This window comes from Carassius carassius, chromosome 5 (assembly GCF_963082965.1).
Source record: "Carassius carassius chromosome 5, fCarCar2.1, whole genome shotgun sequence".
In the NCBI taxonomy this organism is placed as follows: Eukaryota; Metazoa; Chordata; class Actinopteri; order Cypriniformes; family Cyprinidae; genus Carassius; species Carassius carassius.
In genome coordinates, this window is record NC_081759.1 from 8,354,031 (window position 1) to 8,381,533 (window position 27,503).

The 27,503-nt window shown below is 38.2% G+C and overlaps 1 protein-coding gene across 1 annotated transcript in view; it reads right to left on the reverse strand.

Moving 5' to 3' along the window:
* Positions 1-27,503, reverse strand: part of pappaa (pregnancy-associated plasma protein A, pappalysin 1a) — a 142,552-nt gene that overhangs the window by 54,828 nt on the left and 60,221 nt on the right. The window contains exons 12-15 of the mRNA XM_059549639.1: positions 15,589-15,696; positions 14,596-14,731; positions 14,270-14,483; positions 10,694-10,862 (exon numbers count right to left, since the gene is read on the reverse strand). Coding sequence (XP_059405622.1) covers positions 10,694-10,862; positions 14,270-14,483; positions 14,596-14,731; positions 15,589-15,696 — 627 coding nt within the window. The remainder of the gene's footprint in view (positions 1-10,693; positions 10,863-14,269; positions 14,484-14,595; positions 14,732-15,588; positions 15,697-27,503) is intronic.

The following is a 27,503-nucleotide window of genomic DNA, read 5'->3' on the forward strand; positions in this document are numbered from 1 at the left end:
GAGTGTACTGTATCAACACCTTCTGAGCGAATAGAGATAGACACGAGTGTACTGTATCAACACCTTCTGAGCGAATAGAGATAGACACGAGTGTACTGTATCAACACCTTCTGAGCGAATAGAGATAGACACGAGTGTACTGTATCAACACCTTCTGAGCGAATAGAGATAGACACAAGTGTACTGTATCAACACCTTCTGAGTGAATAGAGATAGACACGAGTGTACTGTATCAACACCTTCTTAGTGAAATAGAGATAGACACGAGTGTACTGTATAAACACCTTCTGAGCGAATAGAGATAGACACGAGTGTACTGTATCAACACCTTCTTAGTGAAATAGAGATAGACACGAGTGTACTGTATCAACACCTTCTGAGCGAATAGAGATAGACACGAGTGTACTGTATCAACACCTTCTGAGCGAATAGAGATAGACACGAGTGTACTGTATAAACACCTTCTGAGCGAATAGAGATAGACACGAGTGTACTGTATCAACACCTTCTGAGCGAATAGAGATAGACACGAGTGTATTGTATCAACACCTTCTGAGTGAAATAGAGATAGACACGAGTGTACTGTATAAACACCTTCTGAGCGAATAGAGATAGACACGAGTGTACTGTATAAACACCTTCTGAGCGAATAGAGATAGACACGAGTGTACTGTATCAACACCTTCTGAGTGAAATAGAGATAGACACGAGTGTACTGTATCAACACCTTCTGAGCGAATAGAGATAGACACGAGTGTACTGTATCAACACCTTCTGAGCGAATAGAGATAGACACGAGTGTACTGTATCAACACCTTCTGAGCGAATAGAGATAGACACGAGTGTACTGTATAAACACCTTCTGAGCGAATACAGATAGACACGAGTGTACTGTATCAACACCTTCTGAGCGAATAGAGATAGACACGAGTGTACTGTATCAACACCTTCTGAGCGAATAGAGATAGACACGAGTGTACTGTATCAACACCTTCTGAGCGAATAGAGATAGACACGGGTGTACTGTATCAACACCTTCTTAGTGAAATAGAGATAGACACGAGTGTACTGTATCAACACCTTCTGAGCGAATAGAGATAGACACGAGTGTACTGTATCAACACCTTCTGAGTGAATAGAGATAGACACGAGTGTACTGTATCAACACCTTCTTAGCGAATAGAGATAGACACGAGTGTACTGTATCAACACCTTCTGAGCGAATAGAGATAGACACGAGTGTACTGTATCAACACCTTCTGAGCGAATAGAGATAGACACGAGTGTACTGTATCAACACCTTCTGAGCGAATAGAGATAGACACGGGTGTACTGTATCAACACCTTCTTAGTGAAATAGAGATAGACACGAGTGTACTGTATCAACACCTTCTGAGCGAATAGAGATAGACACGAGTGTACTGTATCAACACCTTCTGAGCGAATAGAGATAGACACGAGTGTACTGTATCAACACCTTCTGAGCGAATAGAGATAGACACGAGTGTACTGTATCAACACCTTCTGAGCGAATAGAGATAGACACGAGTGTACTGTATCAACACCTTCTGAGCGAATAGAGATAGACACAAGTGTACTGTATCAACACCTTCTGAGTGAATAGAGATAGACACGAGTGTACTGTATCAACACCTTCTTAGTGAAATAGAGATAGACACGAGTGTACTGTATAAACACCTTCTGAGCGAATAGAGATAGACACGAGTGTACTGTATCAACACCTTCTTAGTGAAATAGAGATAGACACGAGTGTACTGTATCAACACCTTCTGAGCGAATAGAGATAGACACGAGTGTACTGTATCAACACCTTCTGAGCGAATAGAGATAGACACGAGTGTACTGTATCAACACCTTCTGAGTGAATAGAGATAGACACAAGTGTACTGTATCAACACCTTCTTAGTGAAATAGAGATAGACACGAGTGTACTGTATCAACACCTTCTGAGCGAATAGAGATAGACACGAGTGTACTGTATCAACACCTTCTGAGCGAATAGAGATAGACACGAGTGTACTGTATCAACACCTTCTGAGCGAATAGAGATAGACACGAGTGTACTGTATCAACACCTTCTTAGTGAAATAGAGATAGACACGAGTGTACTGTATCAACACCTTCTGAGCGAATAGAGATAGACACGAGTGTACTGTATCAACACCTTCTTAGCGAATAGAGATAGACATGAGTGTACTGTATAAACACCTTCTGAGCGAATAGAGATAGACACGAGTGTACTGTATCAACACCTTCTGAGCGAATAGAGATAGACACGAGTGTACTGTATCAACACCTTCTGAGTGAAATAGAGATAGACACGAGTGTACTGTATCAACACCTTCTTAGCGAATAGAGATAGACATGAGTGTACTGTATAAACACCTTCTGAGCGAATAGAGATAGACACGAGTGTACTGTATCAACACCTTCTGAGCGAATAGAGATAGACACGAGTGTACTGTATCAACACCTTCTGAGCGAATAGAGATAGACACGAGTGTACTGTATCAACACCTTCTGAGTGAATAGAGATAGACACGAGTGTACTGTATCAACACCTTCTTAGTGAAATAGAGATAGACACGAGTGTACTGTATAAACACCTTCTGAGCGAATAGAGATAGACACGAGTGTACTGTATCAACACCTTCTTAGTGAAATAGAGATAGACACGAGTGTACTGTATCAACACCTTCTGAGCGAATAGAGATAGACACGAGTGTACTGTATCAACACCTTCTGAGCGAATAGAGATAGACACGAGTGTACTGTATCAACACCTTCTTAGTGAAATAGAGATAGACACGAGTGTACTGTATAAACACCTTCTGAGCGAATAGAGATAGACACGAGTGTACTGTATCAACACCTTCTGAGCGAATAGAGATAGACACGAGTGTACTGTATAAACACCTTCTGAGCGAATAGAGATAGACACGAGTGTACTGTATCAACACCTTCTGAGCGAATAGAGATAGACACGAGTGTACTGTATCAACACCTTCTGAGCGAATAGAGATAGACACGAGTGTACTGTATCAACACCTTCTGAGCGAATAGAGATAGACACGAGTGTACTGTATCAACACCTTCTTAGTGAAATAGAGATAGACACGAGTGTACTGTATCAACACCTTCTTAGCGAATAGAGATAGACATGAGTGTACTGTATAAACACCTTCTGAGCGAATAGAGATAGACACGAGTGTACTGTATCAACACCTTCTGAGCGAATAGAGATAGACACGAGTGTACTGTATAAACACCTTCTGAGCGAATAGAGATAGAGACGAGTGTACTGTATCAACACCTTCTTAGTGAAATAGAGATAGACACGAGTGTACTGTATCAACACCTTCTGAGCGAATAGAGATAGACACGAGTGTACTGTATCAACACCTTCTGAGCGAATAGAGATAGACACGAGTGTACTGTATCAACACCTTCTTAGCGAATAGAGATAGACACGAGTGTACTGTATCAACACCTTCTGAGCGAATAGAGATAGACACGAGTGTACTGTATCAACACCTTCTGAGCGAATAGAGATAGACACGAGTGTACTGTATCAACACCTTCTGAGCGAATAGAGATAGACACGAGTGTACTGTATCAACACCTTCTTAGCGAATAGAGATAGACACGAGTGTACTGTATCAACACCTTCTGAGCGAATAGAGATAGACACGAGTGTACTGTATCAACACCTTCTGAGCGAATAGAGATAGACACGAGTGTACTGTATCAACACCTTCTGAGTGAAATAGAGATAGACACAAGTGTACTGTATCAACACCTTCTTAGTGAAATAGAGATAGACACGAGTGTACTGTATCAACACCTTCTGAGCGAATAGAGATAGACACGAGTGTACTGTATCGACACCTTCTTAGTGAAATAGAGATAGACACGAGTGTACTGTATCAACACCTTCTGAGCGAATAGAGATAGACACGAGTGTACTGTATCGACACCTTCTGAGCGAATAGATAGACACGAGTGTACTGTATCAACACCTTCTTAGTGAAATAGAGATAGACACGAGTGTACTGTATCAACACCTTCTTAGTGAAATAGAGATAGACACGAGTGTACTGTATCAACACCTTCTGAGCGAATAGAGATAGACACCAGTGTACTGTATCAACACCTTCTGAGCGAATAGAGATAGACACGAGTGTACTGTATAAACACCTTCTGAGCGAATAGAGATAGACACGAGTGTACTGTATCAACACCTTCTGAGCGAATAGAGAGAGACACGAGTGTACTGTATCAACACCTTCTGAGCGAATAGAGATAGACACGAGTGTACTGTATCAACACCTTCTGAGCGAATAGAGATAGACACGAGTGTACTGTATCAACACCTTCTGAGCGAATAGAGATAGACACGAGTGTACTGTATCAACACCTTCTGAGCGAATAGAGATAGACACGAGTGTACTGTATCAACACCTTCTTAGTGAATAGAGATAGACACGAGTGTACTGTATCAACACCTTCTTAGTGAAATAGAGATAGACACGAGTGTACTGTATCAACACCTTCTGAGCGAATAGAGATAGACACGAGTGTACTGTATCAACACCTTCTTAGTGAATAGAGATAGACACGAGTGTACTGTATCAACACCTTCTTAGTGAAATAGAGATAGACACGAGTGTACTGTATCAACACCTTCTGAGCGAATAGAGATAGACACGAGTGTACTGTATCAACACCTTCTGAGCGAATAGAGATAGACACGAGTGTACTGTATCAACACCTTCTGAGCGAATAGAGATAGACACGAGTGTACTGTATCAACACCTTCTGAGCGAATAGAGATAGACACGAGTGTACTGTATCAACACCTTCTTAGTGAATAGAGATAGACACGAGTGTACTGTATAAACACCTTCTGAGCGAATAGAGATAGACACGAGTGTATTGTATCAACACCTTCTGAGCGAATAGAGATAGACACGAGTTTACTGTATCAACACCTTCTGAGCGAATAGAGATAGACATGAGTGTACTGTATAAACACCTTCTGAGCGAATAGAGATAGATACGAGTATACTGTATCAACACCTTCTGAGCGAATAGAGATAGACACGAGTGTACTGTATCAACACCTTCTGAGCGAATAGAGATAGACACGAGTGTACTGTATCAACACCTTCTGAGCGAATAGAGATAGACACAAGTGTACTGTATCAACACCTGAGCGAATAGAGATAGACACGAGTGTACTGTATCAACACCTTCTGAGCGAATAGAGATAGACACGAGTGTACTGTATCAACACCTTCTGAGCGAATAGAGATAGACACGAGTGTACTGTATCAACACCTTCTGAGCGAATAGAGATAGACACGAGTGTACTGTATCAACACCTTCTGAGCGAATAGAGATAGACACGAGTGTACTGTATCAACACCTTCTTAGTGAATAGAGATAGACACGAGTGTACTGTATCAACACCTTCTTAGTGAAATAGAGATAGACACGAGTGTACTGTATCAACACCTTCTGAGCGAATAGAGATAGACACAAGTGTACTGTATAAACACCTTCTGAGCGAATAGAGATAGACACGAGTGTACTGTATCAACACCTTCTTAGTGAAATAGAGATAGACACGAGTGTACTGTATCAACACCTGAGCGAATAGAGATAGACACGAGTGTACTGTATCAACACCTTCTGAGCGAATAGAGATAGACACGAGTGTACTGTATAAACACCTTCTGAGCGAATAGAGATAGACACGAGTGTACTGTATCAACACCTTCTGAGCGAATAGAGATAGACACGAGTGTACTGTATCAACACCTTCTTAGTGAATAGAGATAGACACGAGTGTACTGTATCAACACCTTCTTAGCGAATAGAGATAGACACAAGTGTACTGTATAAACACCTTCTTAGCGAATAGAGATAGACACGAGTGTACTGTATAAACACCTTCTGAGCGAATAGAGATAGACACGAGTGTACTGTATAAACACCTTCTGAGCGAATAGAGATAGACACGAGTGTACTGTATCAACACCTTCTGAGCGAATAGAGATAGACACAAGTTTACTGTATAAACACCTTCTGAGCGAATAGAAATAGACACGAGTGTACTGTATAAACACCTTAGTGAATAGAGATAGACACGAGTGTACTGTATCAACACCTTCTTAGCGAATAGAGATAGACACAAGTGTACTGTATAAACACCTTCTGAGCGAATAGAGATAGACACAAGTGTACTGTATCAACACCTTCTTAGTGAATAGAGATAGACACGAGTGTACTGTATCAACACCTTCTTAGTGAAATAGAGATAGACACGAGTGTACTGTATCAACACCTTCTGAGCGAATAGAGATAGACACAAGTGTACTGTATAAACACCTTCTGAGCGAATAGAGATAGACACGAGTGTACTGTATCAACACCTTCTTAGTGAAATAGAGATAGACACGAGTGTACTGTATCAACACCTTCTGAGCGAATAGAGATAGACACGAGTGTACTGTATCAACACCTTCTGAGCGAATAGAGATAGACACGAGTGTACTGTATCAACACCTTCTGAGCGAATAGAGATAGACACGAGTGTACTGTATAAACACCTTCTGAGCGAATAGAGATAGACACGAGTGTACTGTATCAACACCTTCTGAGCGAATAGAGATAGACACAAGTGTACTGTATAAACACCTTCTGAGCGAATAGAGATAGACACGAGTGTACTGTATCAACACCTTCTTAGTGAAATAGAGATAGACACGAGTGTACTGTATCAACACCTTCTGAGCGAATAGAGATAGACACGAGTGTACTGTATCAACACCTTCTTAGTGAATAGAGATAGACACGAGTGTACTGTATCAACACCATCTTAGTGAATAGAGATAGACACGAGTGTACTGTATCAACACCTTCTTAGCGAATAGAGATAGACACAAGTGTACTGTATAAACACCTTCTGAGCGAATAGAGATAGACACGAGTGTACTGTATAAACACCTTCTGAGCGAATAGAAATAGACACGAGTGTACTGTATAAACACCTTCTTAGTGAATAGAGATAGACACGAGTGTACTGTATCAACACCTTCTTAGCGAATAGAGATAGACACAAGTGTACTGTATAAACACCTTCTTAGCGAATAGAGATAGACACAAGTGTACTGTATCAACACCTTCTTAGCGAATAGAGATAGACACGAGTGTACTGTATCAACACCTTCTGAGCGAATAGAGATAGACACGAGTGTACTGTATCAACACCTTCTTAGTGAATAGAGATAGACACGAGTGTACTGTATCAACACCTTCTTAGTGAATAGAGATAGACACGAGTGTACTGTATCAACACCTTCTTAGTGAATAGAGATAGACACGAGTGTACTGTATAAACACCTTCTGAGCGAATAGAGATAGACACGAGTGTACTGTATAAACACCTTCTGAGCGAATAGAGATAGACACGAGTGTATTGTATCAACACCTTCTTAGCGAATAGAAATAGACACGAGTGTACTGTATAAACACCTTCTTAGTGAATAGAGATAGACACAAGTGTACTGTATCAACACCTTCTGAGCGAATAGAGATAGACACGAGTGTACTGTATCAACACCTTCTTAGCGAATAGAAATAGACACGAGTGTACTGTATAAACACCTTCTTAGTGAATAGAGATAGACACAAGTGTACTGTATAAACACCTTCTGAGCGAATAGAGATAGACACAAGTGTACTGTAACTCTATTCCCGCTGAAGCTGAGGTTGGCCCTAAGATTCTGCTAAACATCTCCTTTTGTGTTCCACTGAAGATAGAAAGTCATACATGTTTGAAACAACATGAGGGTGAGGAAATGCTGACAGAATTGTTATTTCTTTTGGTTAGAGTCCCTCATAAAAGTTTATCATGTGATAGCATCCATTGCATGTTCAGTAAGTTAAGCTTATACATTACAATGCCTGTTTAATAACATCGTTAAAATGTTCCTGTTTCAAAACGGGCAGTTTTGTCTGTTTTTTGGAAACGTTTTGAATGATTCCAATCTGGGAAAACTCATTGTTAAGTTGTAATTAAAGTACTTTTTAAACACTTTGGTCCCTGTAATGTTGTTAAGTTATTTTGTGTATTGTGTATTTGTGTAAGATCCAGTCCTCTTTAATCACCTTAGTCTTGGTAATACACCGTGTTGTCATGTTTGTGTGTTGCGTGTTGTGTGTGTGTGTGTGTGTGTGTTCATGTACCATTAAACACACCGGTCCCTGTAATGTTGGATTGTGCAGTTGTGTATTGTGTTTAAGATCCAGTCCTCTTTAATCACCTTAGTCTTGGTAATACACCGTGTTGTCAGGTTTGTGTGTGTGTGTGGTCATGTACCAGTAAAACACATTTGTCCCTGTAATCCACTGAAATGACATATTTAGTGTATTGTAAAAAGAGTGTCCTCATAATCAGGTCGGGCCCCAAAAATCACAATTATGTCAGAGGCGGGAACATTTTAGGATGGGCTGGAATGTCCTTGTATACCACCAAAATATCATATGGTCATATTTTCTGTTCTGTTGTGTGTATAGAACATTTGAAGTCAGATTTGTGATCTGCAGATTAAAACAAAATTTTTGATAGTTTTATCATCACTGTAGGGCATTGGGAAAGGGGTGTCCCCATATACCACCACCAAACTTGTTTGGGCATCAGTGTCCTTCTATACCACAAAAACAAGTATGTGTGTGTGTGTGTGTGTGTGTGTGTGTGTGTGTGTGTGTATATATATATACACACACACGCGTTTGAACCAAACTGATTCTTTTGGTGATTGATTCTGAACTGATTCTGTGCTAATGTTATGATCTCTGTCCACTGGAAACGCTATCGCATTTAATTTAAAACGGGTTATTTAAAACAATTACTTATCAAACAGATGGAATACATCTGTTACAGGGGCAGATACAGGTGCATCTCACACATTTCAAGCTGGAGTTGTACCAGGTTTATACCAACTCAATAAACATTTTAGTATTACTGTGGCAGTTACAGATCTCAATACTCAAGGACTGCAAATGTATGTGACATTATTCCAGATGTTATTATTGGAGTATCTAGCATTAAATCTACTTTACCCAATATTTCACACCTTTGAGACATTGTGTGCAAACTGCTGTTTGATTACAATATAGTTAACAGACAAATTGTAAAAAAAATAAAAAATAAAAAAATAAAAATAATCACACTTAATCGAGTAGAAGAGCAACAGTTTGACTGGATTTCACATTGGTTATCCATTGAACATCTGAGAATAGTGTTTGCCAGATGAAAACAAACAAGGAAACACAAACAAGTGGAGAGAACAGATCGTTTCGAAGATAGCACAAGCTAAAGCAGATTTCCTGGAAGCCGTGTGACACAAGTGAAGCAAGTGCACTTTCTAATGAAGCTCTACAAGATGCAACTTGACACCATTGTCCTTGCTCCCATGCTGACGCCACAGAAACATGCAGTTCTGACATATCAATTGCATGACCTTGTCATAAATGCTGTTGAGATGATGAATGAAGAGATCAAACGTGAGGGCGTGATCGGATCGCTCTGGGCGATGTTTGATCAAACTATTACATAACTGAAATGACAACTGATGAAACACAAAGGGAAAATATTAAGAGAAACACAAAGTTTCTTGCTCCTTTGGTATATAAGCTTGCATTCACAATGAATGCTTGAATGGGTGCTGGCAATCTGAAGCTGACACATAATCAGCATATGGAGATCTCTGCAGAATTGGAGTTCTGGAATCTCTACATAATTGCAATAATAGTGTAGTGTTTACTATTAAGTTTATTATGCAAATCATCATGTATGTGTCTGGGCATGTCTAGGCACATTTAACTTCATGCAAATGCAAATGCAGCGATGGAGTGAAGTCAATGGTGCACACAGTTTTTTTTTGTTATCCTTACCAGGTTTGTACTAAGACAGTAATAAAGTCAGTATACACCATGCAAACAGATGCACCCAGAATTTGAACAAATGTTAAACCACACATTAAGAGCTTTCCCATAAAAAATAAATAAATAAATAAATAAAACATGAAAAAAACACTATTATAAAGGAAATGCTTAATACTCTAAGTCAGTGCTACCAGTGATAGGGCCAAATTCAGAATACAATCTATTAACAAGAAATACTATGAATAAGAACCTAGAATGTGAATGCATTGGGTGAAGTTTCACACTCAGCACTTTCCCACAGAAAACCATTCTAAAGTAAATTGTTTGCATGCTATTTAGCATGTTGCGTTCATAATCTGCTTGCCTATATATAGTATGCATCATCTATGAGGTGTATATCGTGTGCGATCTTTTAATATCACTCTATGGCACATTATGCATTTTCACGTTATATACAACAACAATAGCACAATGCAAAATTACTACAACTAAAATTAAACTTAATAAAATTTAAATTAATATATAAAAATATTATTTATTAATACTTTTTTTTATTATATATAAATAATTTAACATATATAACAACAATACTGATGTACTGGCCTCCTTGCATTGTTCTACCCGCGATACGAATGGCACAGTGGTTCTTATTTGGTGAATGATCAGCTTTAGATCCAACATAATCTTTCTCATTTTGTCTGCCAATATTGGTGAATACCTGGCTCTTGATGATGTCATCGTCCCGGTGGATTTGTAAGACATAACCGCTGTTGCACGTAACAGTGCAGCGTGCTCCATTGAAGTAGCCACTGTCGCTGCAATGCACCTCTGCATTCCGGATCAGCGGCTCTTGGCAATCAATGGCGTCACAGGAGTAATGAACACAACTGAAAACAGAAAGATTGAGAGAAAGGGAGAAGGTGACGCGTGACAACGATATATTTGTTGTTGCAATTAACATCAGTTATCAGCAAACCTCCAATATGACATGATTTATTATTTTTGTATTATTATTATTATTATTATTTTTAATCTAATAGAAAAGGCAGATTAATAACATATTATCATAAAACATAGACACTGAGTCAGTGGTTGAACTTAAATTTAAATCAATGAGACGTAAATTGGCAAACCTTGAGCTCTGGAAACCCTGAAGGGGACATTTATTTTTACTTACTGGAATAAAACAGGTCAGCTTTATGAAAAAAAAAAAAAAAAATTGGTACCTATTCATGAAACCACAGATATTTAGCACATTTACAGTAACAGATTATGTGCATTTTAACCGGATTCCTTCAGAAGCTTTTATACACTTACATTTCACTTCAGCACTTTTTTTTTCTCAAATAAAAGTCAATATCTATCTTTCACGGGGGGTGGTGGGAGGGGGGGGGTGTTTGTTAGGAAATTGAGAGAATTGTGGGGGAGCTTTGGTGTCTGATGTCTACACTGCTCTTTGTTACATAAAGAGTAATTAATGTGGCCAGATGAACAATGCTGTACATATTGAGAGCTAAACACTATCCTCAGAAAGATGAAAAAAAAGCCAGTGGGAAGGAAAAATAAATCTCTACTGGAGTCAGTTTGTAAATGCAGAGTTGGCATTTTTCAACTCTTAGCTGACCAAGTAGAATCCTGGCAGATCTGGCGGTGGTCAGAGGGGCAAACATGAGGTGTGGGGTCTTTCAGTAAGCAAGAAATGAAGAAATATGGTTTAAGGTTTCAGACACATTTTTTAAAGCAGGAGAACATGAAAAAAGCTTCTCTCCAGCAACTGGAATCACTAAAATGTTGTTTTATGTAAACTTAAAACAAAAAATTTTCTTGCACAGTATTAAGCCATATTTAATTAGGTAGTTAAAATAAAATTGTGATATGCTACATTTTCCAAAGGAAAAAAAAAAAATCCTTTACTATGCGTGAAGTTTTAATGAGCTGTTATTAACATGACATGTAATATTTGCCCTTAGAAATTATTTTGTCACATCACAGGACCATTTAAAATAAACTACTGGATGTAAATAGTAAAAATGCATGGAGTCCAGTAATAAAAGCAAATTACAGAACCTAAGATACTCAATTTTCCTTATAAATACATATAACATGTCACCTATATTCCTTAAGTTTAATTAAAGTAATTTGACTACCTCAACAGCTAATGGTTAGGATTCACTCATAATCATTTTGAATCTTTTTTTTTTTAAGTACAAGTCATCAAAGCACACAAACACACGCACTCACGCACTCACGCACACACACACACACACACACACACACACACACACACACACACACACACAGAGAGAGAGACAGACAGACAGACAGGTTGATTGATTGATTGATTGATTGATTGATTGATAAATTGATTTTTCTTTGTTTATTTTTAAATATGTTCCTAATCAATCAATTGATCAGTCAGGCAGTTAATGTTTCTATTGAAGATTTTTAATGACACCAATAAAAACAAACATGATGCTGCATTAAATTTTGCTATTCAATACAATATACTGGCATATATATATATATATATATATATATATATATATATATATATATATATATATACAGACACACACACACACAAAACCCAGTGCCAAATACAGCTCTATAAACACATTAAAGTGATGCTTAAGTGGTATAAGTTACTGTAAAAAGGGAAGGACACATAAAATCAATCCATGCTAATGGCCCCTGTTATTAACAACAGTAGGAATAGGGGACATGGTTTTTCGTATCAGACAGTGTTACAGGAAATATGGTGTTAGTGGTCAAAGGCCACTGCATAAGAACTGACCAGAGCAGCAATAGATTACATTTGTGTATTCATACCACATAAACATAAGCAGTTTGCAAGTTCTGAATTATTCAGCATTTATGCCGCTGAGCATTATTTTACTCAAATAAATCAGGCACTCAATAAAGAGCACTATGGACCTGAAGCAAATCAACCTGCTGTCAATACAGCATAAGAGCAGGCACTTTGCAGTCAAAGGGCAATTCATGGCAAGCAAACATTGTTTCAAAATTACCCAATTCTATAAATCAAACAAATTATGTTTATTGCACATACTTACATGAATGGACATTATATTATTGAAAGCATGATAAGCATGTAACACAGTCCTATGGTGCCCTTGTTCATGTGGTTTTTAACTGGTTTGGATGCTCACCATAGTTTTACATTTAAAATGGAAACAATGCATAGATTATTTCTGGCATCACTTAGAAATGATTTCAAAGTCAGATGTAAAGGATTTTCTTTCCTGGTAATGGTTCAAACCATAATATATTGTGGTTTACAAGAAATGAACTTACTGCACTAATGCAGAGCTTGTGAAAGTGTATCGTTTTATTTATGACAGTGATATGTAAATTTTTTTCTGGATTTATTTGTCTTTTTTTTACTAGTTTTGCGTGTTTTTGTAGTCTCTTTATGGACTGTAAATATGGTACACACAGAATTTGGCCTTAAATAGATCAGGAAATAATATAAAACAGATTCTCTTAAACATGTCATATGAAACTTTTTTCAGTATACATTAAATACACTTATAATGTTAAACAAAATTCATCATTGTGTTGTCCAAAGACCATTTTCCAGCCTCTCTGACCAATTAAACTGGCTATTTGTGGATGCTGAACAACAATGCTTTGATAGCTGTCAGGTATAATATAGTTAAAGCAGGAAAAAAGTATTTGGCAGTTGGGCAGAATAATAAACTTGTTTTTCCTTTGAATTATGTCTATTTTCCTTTCCCATTATTTTTTTTTCTTCTTCTTCCTATTGTATTAAGCCCTCACTAAATTTTGTTAAATGTTTCTGAAAACAGGACTTTATTTTATTCAGCTTGTCAACTGAATATATATATATATATATATATATATATATATATATATATATATATATATATATATATATATATATATAAAATGGAAAACAGGTTAAAAATATTGAGTAAGAAACTGACATTTGCCCAAAGTCTTTACCACATTTCATGGTTAAAGGTAGTTCTTAGTTCTTCTACTGTTTAGTCATTGTTGACAGGCATATAAATGTGGGAGGTCATACAGTATATTAATGTGTTTGTAACATCAGAGACATTTTCAGGGAATGCTCTTTTTGGACTAAGTGATCATATTGTAACTCAGAAGGTCAAGGATAATTAGTTTCTTCATAAAACCTTCTTAACATCCAAAACCAAAAATGTCCAAAAATTCTGAATTTTACTCTGTATCATAAACTGCATGGAGTAACATCTCATAAGGAGCTAGAAACCTAGGCATAACTGCTCACCTCTGGCCCATGGGGTTGTATATTTCATTGCTCTGACAGCCGCTGATGGTGATTGGGTCAAAGAACTGGAAGGAACGCAAGCCAATGCCAGAGATTGCCACGAGATCGGAGTGGAACATGAGGAGAATGGCTTTGGTGTGGTAGAAGGCCATGCTCAAGTCATGACTCACTGGGATGACCAGAGGATTGGTGCGGCAGCTCAAACGCCAGTCGCCTAAACATTTCAGGGGAAGGAATGGACACATATGACAGTAATCAGAATTTAGGCAGTTGCTAATAACACAAAGTCAAATAGAAATAAATAAATAAATGTCACAAGTTCTCACCTAAGCTGTGGATGCTCTCTTTAGTGTCGATCAGCTGGACTGTGATGTTACACTGGGTTTGGTCAATGTAACTGGTTCCATCTGCGGCTAAATGGATGATAACGGCCGCAGCAACCATAGGATGTGAGAAATACGCCTGCCGGACACAAGATCTGGTCTTACATTTATGCCAAACAAGTTTTGAGAGTTCATTTTTAGTCCACCTCTGCAAGACAGACTTTTTTAGAATAGGAAATGAACTCCCAAAACTTACTGCCTGATTCTGGATGATAAATTCTTCAAACAGTGGTACAAGACAATATGGTCCTTCAAGAACCACTCTTAACTTATCTGTCTATAAAGCCTATAAATCAGTCTTCATGTATTTCAAAACAAATCAGCATGGTATCCTTATTGAGTGAGGGTCATTTTTTTAGGATTCTTGTTTTACCCAAAAAAAGTCTCTGAGAACCAGACACTAATTCTGGAGACTCCAGGTAGTTTGCAGTTCTAAAAAATGGTGGTGCAGGAGATTAAATGGTTGCTGATGGTTCCACACCTTCTTCTTTACCTTAATTCTTAATTATTTTGCATTTAACAGGCATCTTTTCTTCCCCACTTTTTTTTCTGACCCTGCTGACCCTATGAACATTTCGCTGTTTAGTTATGATTGATGTGGTTTGGAATTGGTAAAATGTGCTTGGGGAAAAAATAATATCTGAATACCAACTTGACTAACGATTATGCAAGCTTTGTAGTATACATTTCCTTAAATTAATAAAAACAGCTGCATTTAGATCCTGCTCCTATTTCCCTTACATAGTGTGACTGATAACTATGAGCTAAAAATTTTCTTTTTACCTGTAGTGTGTCACATTAATATACTTAATAAACCTGCATGCCAAAACAGATCACACTCTGTAATGTATTATAACAACTATGAATCATATTTAAAATTGAAATCTCCCAACATGTCAAATAAAATTATGATAAAAAAATAAAATAAAAACTTACCTTTAACCAATACTGAGGATACCAGGAAACACCCTGTGCCTCTCGACATGGAAACCAAGCGTACTGAGACACTCCATCAGAGAGGTCAAACACTTTAGACTGGCATGTCTGGGGACAGACAACATGTACGTTTACCAGTGTTGGAAAAAATTTATGCGAAGATTAAATTGAATTGAATGAATGAATGATGAATATAGAACAAGAAATTTCATCAAACCATCAAACTCCAAGGCTTTTTAAACTTTTCTAAATGTCTAAAGAAGGCTTTGTCTCGATTTTCTTATGAATTTACAGAACTTTCTTACTGAGAAAGTTTACATCTTTAAGGATTTTGAAAATGAATTTGAACTACTCACTGTAATTCCTTGATAGTCTTTCTTTAAAAAAAAAAAAAAAAAATGTTTTCATGCCTTTTTCTGTTTGTCCCTCTGTAAACATGCAGAGCCAAAGGTCAAAATATGTCTATAACATGCCTGTATGTTTCTATAAAGTGGGGCAGTTGCAACTTTGCAAGGACAGTCTGGCACTTCCGACACACAGTCTGTAAGTACGTTTTCATATGTAAAGGATTTGCCACTGATGATACAAACGTGAGTTTTGAGCAGTGTAGAGTAATTGTTAGAGCCTGTTGTTTGTCGTTTCTACAATCACATTTTTAGGTTTTATGTTTACGCAGTGCGATACGCAACCTGTTAAAAGACAGTGTAAGTCATTACAATCAGTAATTATGTCCCCATTGGATGCAACAAATGCCTCATTTGAAATGGGTTTTATTGGTTTTGTCTCATCGCGCCGGGACACACGGCATCACAGTGTTAAGAGGTGTAACATTTCCATCACATGTTTGAGGCATTCAGCCAATCACAACACACTGGATAACTGTCCAATCAGCATACACCTCGCTTTTCAGAACGATGAGCTTTGTAAAAATCAAGCATTTCAGAAAGGCGAAACAATAATATACAGTACACTGCAAATAAGTTTTTTTTTGTTACCTTGAACCACATAAACACATTGCATTACACCAAATACACAAAATAATGTTGTTTTTAGCAATGTCATATGACCCCTTTAAGGATGAAACGTGATTTGTATTAATGTTGTTTTGTCTGCTAGAGTTGGAATGCAGTTGAATAGCTCTGAAAACAATGTCTACCCTCATCTGCATCATGTGATGTGTACTACGGAAATTATTTTATCAAACCTCACTGAAAAAAAAGAGCTGTACACATCATGACATTAGACAAGGACACCATGTTTCGCCCATTCTCATGACCATATGGAATATGATACATGTAATTGGAACCACTATGGAAAACATGGAAAAATAACGAAACATCTGACCAAGAGATCTGTTGATGTGTCATGTATGATCACGTCCCTTAAGGGAATAATGCTATATTGGATTTCCAAGTATTTCAACTGCAGGTGGCAAGGTGTTTTTTTTTTTCTCTCTAAATGCAAGGCATGCATTTTTATACATGTTTATGCTGAGCAAAAAAACCTTCACCCAAACTGATAAGCAACATACACTAGTGTAATGGACAGGACACCCTTATGAAAACGACATGAGCTTAATTGTACTGAATTTGTGCATTTAAATAATTACCTGGCACCTGGGTAGAAAATATTAAAAATAACATGATTAATTGACTCTCAAGTTAAGGTAGCTATTGACTTGCATTTTATGAATGACCTAGGACCATGGTTTCAGATAAAAAATAAATACATTAATTAATTAATTAAGAAATCTACTCTTCTTCTTCTACTCTGCTGTTCTACTTAGGAAAAAAAATTAACTGACTGTACATTTTGGATGGCCTGAGGTGAGTAAATTAACAGCAAATCTACATTTTCACTTATGTTTATTTTACAGTGACCTGTACTTAAAGAAAGCACTCTTTCTTCTTTACACACTTAAGAACACCTTTAAAGGTAAACGGGGGAAGTCATGGCCTAGTGGTTAGAGAGTTTGACTCCTCACCCTAGGGTGGTGGGTTCGAGTCTCGGGCTGGCAATACCACTACTGAGGTGCCCTTGAGCAAGGCACTGAACCCCCAAACTGTTCCCTGGGTGCCGCAGCATTAATGGCTGCCCAGTGCTCTGGGTGTGTGTTCATTGCTGTGTGTGTGCACTTTGGATGGGTTAAATGCAGAGCACGAATTCTGAGTATGGGTCACCATACTTGGCTGTATGTCACGTCACTTTCACTAATTTGGATTTTTTTAACATTTAAGCTTATTATAATTTTAACTGTAGTATTGTAGTATTAACTGTAGTTCATATTAAATTGAAAGCTAATATAATAAAGTTAAATGTAACAAATATACCAGCTTCATTACAAATGTTTAATTACAAATATGTTTAAATAAATGGCATGTAAGTTTAGAAAGAAATTACATTAGTATAATATTATTATGAAATATAAAGATGTAATTAAGTCATACTTTAGTGGGTCAAAAAAGCATTCCAAAGTTCAACTAATTGCATTTAATAAAATGCAGTGATGTATAAAGTACCTGAAAGCCATACTCAAGTACAGATATCTTACAAGAAAATTACTTTGGTAGAAGTTGAAGTCATCATTTAGAATATAACTTAAGTAAAAGTCTTAAAATATGTGATATTTATTGTACTTAAAGGGTTAGTTCACCCAAAAATGAAAATCATGTCATTAATTAGGGGTGCGCGATAAATATCGTCCGATAATTAATGCGCATTAGAGCAGCTGTTACTACACAGAGCCGTTGTTAACTGACTAGCTGCACAAATCCACGTTCATTACCAGCGTTTATTTGCGCAGCTAGTCAGTTAACAACGGCTCTGTGTAGTAACAGCTGCTCTATGTGAAATCACACACCTGATGGAATTTACAGCTGATTAGAGAACTTGCTATACTGACAAGATGCGCATTAATTATCGGACGATATTTATTGCGCACCCCTATCATTAATGACGCGTAAGACCTCCGTTCATCTTCCGAACACAGTTTAAGATATTTTAGATTTAGTCCAAGAGCTTTCTGTCCCTCCATTGAAAATGTATGTACGGTATACTGTCCATGTCCAGAAAGGTAATAAAAACATCATCAAAGTAGTCCATGTGACATCAGAGGGTCAGTTAGAATTTGTTGAAGCATCGTAAATACATTTTGGTCCAAAAATAAAAAAATTAGACTTTATTCAGCATTGTCTTCTCTTCCGGGTCTGTTGTGAGCGCGTTCACAACACTGCAGTGAAGCTGCTGACGTATGACTCTGCTGACGTGTTATCTTTGTTATTGGGCGTACCAGAAAACACGTCAGCAGCGTCATACGTCAGCAGCATCGTGAACGCACTCACAACAGACCCGGAAGAGAAGACAATGCTGTTTTAACCCGGGAAATGTATCGGCGTAAAAGAACATTTTAATTAGGAAATGTAGTGCAGTAAAAGTAAAAGTTAGCTGAAATATAAAAACTCAGGTCAAGTACAGATACTCACAAAAAATACTATAACGAAGTATTATAACTTTGTTATAATACACCACTGATAAAATGTAAACTGTAATGCATTCTAATTTATTTGCAATTAAAATGAAATTAAGTGTTTTCACTCAAGTATATTATTTTCATGATAAAGACTTTTTCTATACGGTAAAATTTACTTTTCACAAAGGAACATGCAAAACTGCACCTCTGTATTGGCTTCTGGCCTCCTCTTTATGTATTTATCATTGATTTGATGAGGTCATTGGAGGAATGGCTACCTATCAGTGGGTGGTGGAAGTCTCCCTGTGGATGCATAGCAGGCCTGTGACATCACTGTAAAACCACAACATCACCGCCAGGAAAGGCCCACCAATAGCCCAGCATGAGGGGCTAAATAAACCAATAAAACAAATGATCTACAACTTATTGACTCAAACCACAGGTTACTGGAATGTGAGGACAGGCAGTAAATTATAAAAGGAGCTGGAAAAATCAACACTCAGTGCTCGGAGCCGGTTGGGGTGTTTTTTCAACTGAGAGGAAAACCAAAAAAATTTAAAAAAAAAACTTGATTGAGCTCTTGTGCTGTGAGGCTGGTCACGTAAGTGGATCACTGACAGCTGTAAAGTTCAACTTGGTGCGGTTTCAAGCGTAGAAAATTGCACTGTGATGTAATAGTGGCTGTTTTTGTCACCAGGTCCCACACATCATGGTACGTACGTGTAGTAAAACAAAGCAGGGGCGACATGCAGGATAATTGCATTTATAACCCAGCACCATGGTCGACCCAGCAACTGGACGTTTTCAATGTGAAGTTAATTACAAGCAAACAACCTCAAGTGCTCAGTCCTGAAAACAAAGTAAGCCTGAGATGGTTTGACAATTGCGTCCGAGAGCTAATGTTTACCAGCTGTGTAGTTCTAGAGTGAAACGTCCCCTACCACCACCTCACTACACACACGTATACACCGAAGAACCACAGCCAAACCCCAAGATTTTGTTTGTAAATCACCACTTAAGATAAAAGGAAATGGAGAAGAATCATTGGGAGCTACTGGGGCAGGCCTCCTGCATGCCTGTCCCTCCTCTGTCTGCATGGGCAAAACTCTTCTTGCTAATTTTGGCTGAGGCCTCACTGGCTTTGTTTACATGCCCAACTTTTGTTTCGATCGGACAGAATTTGTTCTGACTGATGAATTTAAATGTAGTGTTTATATGAACGCTAAATAAAGTGAACAGGTTGATGTGCCACAAGCTTCAAATTGAACATGATTTTTTGATATGAGCACACTGCACGAATATAGAGAGTTTCCTGCTGTTTGCACATAATAATCTTTTTTTTCTTCTTCTTATTTAATTAATATGTATCCACTTCTGGTCATAATTTGTTCAAACTGTTGTGCCTTGCTGCTTATATTTATGGCGCAGTAATGAGTGGATGAGAAACAAGGACTGGTGGGACATACCACTTCACAAACATTGAGTGAAAGGAGAGTTTTATAATGACAGAACATTCATTTATACAGTTTATTCAACAGGAAGAACAGATCGTTTGGTGCATCATACATCATTACCAGGGCTTGACATTAACTTTTTTGCTCTCCAGCTACTTTGGCTAGTGGTTTTCCAAAATTACTAGCAACTCAGCATTTCCACCCGCCACAATTTTGTTGTTGGGAAATTACATTTTATATGATTAAAGTTCACGACTGCATACTAAAATGTACTTAAATTGATTTCCAGGTAATTTTTGACTATGTAAAAGGCAGTCTTTTTACTAACCTTATTAAATGCATGATTTTTCATATCAAATAATGTAGTTACATAAATGTTGTTAATATATACAGTTAATATAACAAGACTATAGGACTGTTACCAATCAAGTGAAATCAGAATTAACAAAACAGATCTTTTACACTGCAGAATAGGCAGAATTTGCTTTTTACATGCATTTTTACACAGACAAATGTAATGAAGCTCAAATGTAGCCTTCCATGAATTAATTTACACTGCAGAATTATAATTGCATAAATAATGCAAGTGACTGTCTTTTTGAGTGAGTCATTGAGTCAAATGATTTGTTCAGATGGCTGATTCATTCAAGAATAAACCGAGTGCCTGTCTGTATAAATGGATTACTGAATCATTGATTTGTTCGATACAATGAATCATTTGGATAATGAAACACCACGTTTGTTGCTCTGAAATGTGCGACCAATGCTGTGATCTTAGTTTGGAACTATTTCATTAAATCGAACACAAACAGTCTAAAATGTAAGTCACTTAATATTAACTACTTGTTTGAACTCTTGCATAAAATCAATGTTAAGGGTTAGTTCACTCAAAAATAAAAATTAGCCTGTGTTTTACTCACCCTCAAGACATCCTAGGTGTACTGTATATGACTTTCTTCTTTCAGACGAATCCAATCGAAGTTATGTAAAAAATTGTCCTGGCACTTCTAAGCTCTAGCATGAGCCTGTCCTCCAACAAAAAACGACCATATAGGTCGTTTGTGCAAGCACCTTGTTACGACCTATATTTACGTTTTAAAGTTAAGCGCCCTCTAGCGGGCGAAAAAATAATGACAGTATCGCGTTGTGTCTGTCGTCATGAAATGACGTATAACGTCATTACCAATCAAAACTCACGTTTATTTAAATGCAATGTGTGAGCTTTTTACACCGATCTCACAGTATTTCCTACATATTTTACTAGGTGGCTTATTTGTTCGAATGACCACACCTAACCCCACCCCTAAACCTAACCCTCACAGAAATCATGCTAAATTATGATTTATTGAGCATATACATTTTCGTGCACATCCGTTCCCTGGGATCGAACCCATGATATCATGATTACCTATCAATGTATAGCGCAATAATCTACCAACTGAGCTACAGTTTTCTTAATATGAAAACGACCTTTTGCCAATAGGGGCGCAATTGTAGTATACGCTCTGATGGTTCGTATTTCAGGGATTTGGACAAACGACCTATACGGGCGTATTGGTTGGAGGACAGGTTGTCTAGCATTGTAGTGGGTGGTTTCTTTTCAACATTCCAAAAGACGATAAATAAAGTGCAAACATCCATAATAAAACGTGCCTCACACGGTTCCGGGGGGGTGGGGGCGGGTGAATGAAGGCCTCCTGTAATGAATCCATGTGTTTTTGTAAGAAAATAGTCCATATTTCAAATGTAATAAACCCTTTTCTCTCAATTTTGCTGACTGTCGTATGCGGAAGCGTTATGTAGAACGTATGCATCACGCGTGCCTCTAGTAGTCTCATGAGATTGTCTAAGGAAACAAGGTTTCCAAAGTTTCCGCCATAACTTCTCTTTGTTGGTGAAATGATGGGGTTGCATGACGTTGTTCCTGAGAGGCGTGTTTTAGTGGAGTGCAGCAGCCTGACGGTGGAAGCGCAGCTCTATTTCTGTCTCGGTGCTACATGTCTGAGGCTATTAGCCCAGCCTGGCACATTTAAAGCACTGGCTCAAACTTAGCTTAGAAGTGCCAGTGCAATTTTTTATATAACTCCGATTGGATTCGTCTGAAAGAAGAAAGTCATATACACCTAGGAAGGCTTGAGGGTGATTAAAACTCTGGCTAATTTTCATTTTTGGATTAACTAACCCTTTAAATTTACCGTCGGTTTTCAGGGTAAGCTGCACTCTTTTGGCCGTGGCATGTTGCTTAACTAGGCTGTATCATATGTTATAAATATAAAAACGAAATTTTACTGCAGTATGTTTCTTCTGTGTGCAGTTGCATTCATTTGTTTAGATTTCTTCATGATATTCTTTCACTCTTTCACACACAGCTTTGCGCAACCTTGTCACTGTCAGAATATTAACCACTATAAATTGCACCAAATGTAATGAAATCAGAAACATTCTTACTGAAATTTTGGTGATTCCTTAATTAGATGTTTTAATCACGTTTGTTGTCCAGTCGGGCAAGTAACATTCTCTGTGTCTTACCCTTTCAAAAAAATCTTCTTATTAATGTCAAGCTTTGTTACCGCTATATAAACCGTTCTAACTGTGAAATCCACCCGCATTTTGCAGGTTTTAATGTTACGCCCTGGTCATTATGCTATTTCTACATAATTGCACATCCACAGTCCTGTCAGTTTTGTTTTTCAATCCGATCAAGTATTTATATGCACTCTTAGTCATATAAGAAATAATAAACCACCCCTTTCAATCCGATCAAAATTTAATTCCAACTGAGCTTAATCTGAGTTCATTGAAATCCGATATTCAAATTAAAATATTTAATAGTATTCATAACTGAAGTGGTGTTTCCCACAGCCTTGCACTCTATTTGTGGTGGCATATATATGCAAATTCATTCCCTGCCAGCAGGAGGAGCTTGTAGAGCGCATCAAGAGATGTTTCCCCGGTAATGGCTGTAATTAAATAATTGCTGAGCCTGCGCTCACAAACGCTGCTCAGGTATTACAGGCAAGATGAAATGAAAATGACATCCATAATTTTCTGAAGACAGTTGATTTTCTTTAGAAATGCAGCGATATCAAATTACCCGCACCAGGTTTAGACTCTGACACGTGCAGTGTTCATGGTTATTCAACGAAGTCTTTTTCATTTTTGGTAACGACTTGGTACCGAAATACCGGGTCTTTTGACAACACTAGATTGGGGCAAAAAAAAGCTTTTGTTTCCAGGCTTACTTTGTTTTCAGGTACCTTTGCAGTTTGTAGTTGTGGGGTCTGGTTAAAAATGTGTTCCTTGGATTTGATCCCCATCAGTTGAAATTGTATTTGTCAGTTGTCGCCAATTGCTTGCCCCTGGAATAATCACCACCTTCCTCCCCATTAACGATGTCCCTGATCCTTCAACAGTTATTTTGGCATCCATCCAATACCCCAACCCTTCCTTATTTAGGTTTGGTTCTTGGCTTGTTACCATTAAACTAGTCAAGGAAATTCTTGGACAGTGGTTTTCAACCCTGCTCCTGGAGCCCCCCAACACTGCCTACTTTATCTCACACATCAACTCCAGGATTTTGTGTTTCTCCCACTGAGCTGATGACATGAATAAGGTGTGTCTGGTTAAGTTGTTCGGGGGGCTCCAGGAACAAGATTGAGAACCACTATCCTAAGGGGTACTTTGTGCTTAGAGTGAATCTTGAGCTGTAACCCTCTTTCGTGGATGCAAACAAAACATGTATACCTCCTCTTCATTAAAGATTACATGAACTTGTGAACAAAGCCAGTCACTCAGAAGTGTTAAAGTTCATCACTTTACCAAAATAGAGCATATTTTCAGTAATTCTTTACAAAAGTTGTGGATATGTAACAGGTGTTCTGTGCAGAGGTAAAACAAAGTACTCCATGGTTGACTCAGGTCAGTCACAGCAAACTGCAGTGGTCTTTAAGAGAAACCCAAGCTTTTCTGTACAACACAATAGAGGTCTTCACAGTGCACCCGAGACCCGTCGACCCGGGACCTGTACGGGTTCGGGTCTACATTTTAAATGATCAGCAGGGTCCGGGTCGGAGTCATCGGACTCGGAGAATAACCGGCCGTGATCAAACACTGCTTGTGTTTTTTGTAACTTGCAACTTGTAAAATTAGGAAAAGAAAAGTGTGAGCCAAAAAAAGCGATCTCTCTCTTTGCCGAAGCAGAAGCAGAGCACGCAGACTCAGAGGTAATGCAGGTGCACGCACGGTAATAATGCTTGCAGACTTGACACACTCATATTTAATATATTTCAAATCAGCAACACAATCTGAGGTGAACTTTCACATGAATGTTTTCTATGATGCTCAAATTGCGTTAAAGTATATTTTAGATTGATTCAGCTAGCATGCATTTGTGCAGTCTCAAGCGTGTTTCATGTTTCTGTGGCAACCAGTGAGGGACACTTCATCTTTGACTGCCAAACCGCGCTTTACATTTTCTCCCATTTTTATAATAATATAAATAATAGATTTATTGGTCAGATTCAGACTCGACGCAAAGCAGAGAGCACAGAGATGTTAGCAAATAAATAACGTCAGCGGCCATGGCATTGCACGAGCGATCGTTATTATAGTTCAAAAGGGCAAACAGTCAAAGTTATTATGCGTGTTAACTCGAGTCAGAATGTACATGTGCATGTCACCGTGACATCAAGTGGACTTTTGAAGCTGAAATAATGAGTGGATTAAGCTTGGACTTGGCATAACGAGAGGAATAACATGGATAACTTTCTTGTCGGAGGATTGTAATGCATCGGGTACAAGAAAGAGAGACTATGGCTCCTTAAATTAGGTAAGACAAAAAGTTGTATTTTCAGCAACAGGTTTATTGACTTGTTATAGCAATTTAAGGTGGAATATGTGACAATAGGGTCCAGTCAGGTCTGTGTCTTCCCGGCGGGTTCGGGTCCAGCTTTCAAATAATAGACGGGTCCGGGTCGGGTCCTGGTAGGCATTTCTCGGATCTACACGGGTCAGGGTCCAGCTTTTGAAATAATAGACGGGTCCGGATCTGTTCGGTGTAGTACATTACGGGTTTCTTTCGGGTTCGGGCACAAATTTTTGTACCCGTGAAGACCTCTACAACACAATCCATTCAAGAACAGCTGTGTGACCTAGCAGTGAATCAGCCCATGGATCGCATGATTAAAGGATATTTTTGCCAATTTTCAACTAGCTTTTGTATTGTTTCAATATTGGTAATATATGTTTATGTGCACTCAACAATGTGCATTCTTTCTCTGTGATACCTGGGGCCCGTTTCTGAAAGGAGGTTAAGTGAAAACTCTGAATATGTTAATGCTGAAATGAACCAAAAATTGTTGTTTAAGGTATTGTGTCATCTTATCTTTTTGCAAGATCTCTCAGTGAAGAAGCATTTCCCTAAATCTGCTGAAAGTCAATGTGCATAAGAGTGTGAAGATGTGCAGTATTTTTTGCTAAATAGAATACTGAAAATGTGTATCATTGTGAACATTTAGAGGCATTTCGCCTTTGTTTTTCTGTCTTAAAGACATTCAGCTCCCCTGTTGCTTTTCTTCTGCATACACAAACCGTTTTAAGGGAAATTAGCATTTCTTATTTGAAATTTATTTGCATGTATCCTTGTTTATTTTTCCTGCCCACATTCGAAAAACTTGAACTTTTTTTTCCAGCAAAACTGGGACAAATAAGACAATGCTTTGTCAACTAACTGCCTAACATCTGCAAGATATTTATTTAAACACATTTGTGAGGTTTAAACAACAATCACAACATGAGGGAACCATGCACAAAGTTTTCTATGTGAGGTAACATCATTTGGAAGTCATGCCCCAAAAGCTCTCGCAGTGTTGGGATTGGGAACACTTTTCTCGTCTAGGTGCAACCTACACCATATCGACCCAAATGGTTTATGACAGCACTGATCTCATAAGTGGGACTGCACCTGGTATAGCTTCATCTAGTGTGTCAGGCCTGAAGCACTGGCTCTCACAACTTTGGGCATACAAGGAAAATTTGGTGTTGGCCAATGGCTTCCCAAGAGTGGTCCGTCTGTGAGCTACCTCCACATCACATAAACAGCCCTCATTCAACAGACTTCCAAAAACGCTGACGTGTTAACAGCCAGCAATGAAAACGGAGGTTGCCAGACCAGTCTTCAATTAGAAAACCAAATAGTATTTTATTTTACTTTATTTTATTTATGGTACATGAAGCAGATGAAGCTCAACAGTATGGCAAACCAACTGCCCCTTTTCTGGTTGCACAAATAATTAAATTCACATTCTTAAAACAAATTTAGACAAAATCAACTGACGGCCCTAAATCTCTGGGCATCTCATAAGTTAGGAAACCCTGAGAGTTGACTGCACAAAGTTATCTTGCCACACAGCAATCAAAGCATTGCTGAAACCGAATAGTGAACCAACAAGGAAATGGGCGTGACTCATTTGTCCCTCCCACCTTGGAAGACCTTGCCAGTGTTTTGTGGTTGTGTCTGTTCACACGCAGACTTCAGCAGCACAATGTTCTCCTGTGTTATGTCATTATGCCTCTAGGGCAATGGAGCTTGCGTCATCGCTTGCTGAGGAGTATGGACGCCTTTGAGATCAGATGGCTGCATTATTTGACCACGCTATGCTAGCGTGTGCTTACTAATGGTTAACTGGTGGATTCCCTCCGGACCAGCGTCAGCTAAAAGCGGCATCCCAGTGGTACTACCACATAAACAAGATGTTCTGTTCAAGTATTATTACATCAGAGAACTCTGAGTCCTGTTCTTGCTTGGCCAGGTGTAGGGTGTAAGAAGTACCTCAACTGACCCCAGCAGCAGTTAGCCCAAGAGACAGGTAAAATTAGGAGCAGGTAATTATTGAAATAAGTCAACAGTAATTTTGATGCACGATTAGCTGGCCTGTGTTACAACCTGAATACTTTCTTCCCAGACTTTTAAACATGCACAGAACTGGAAAGGA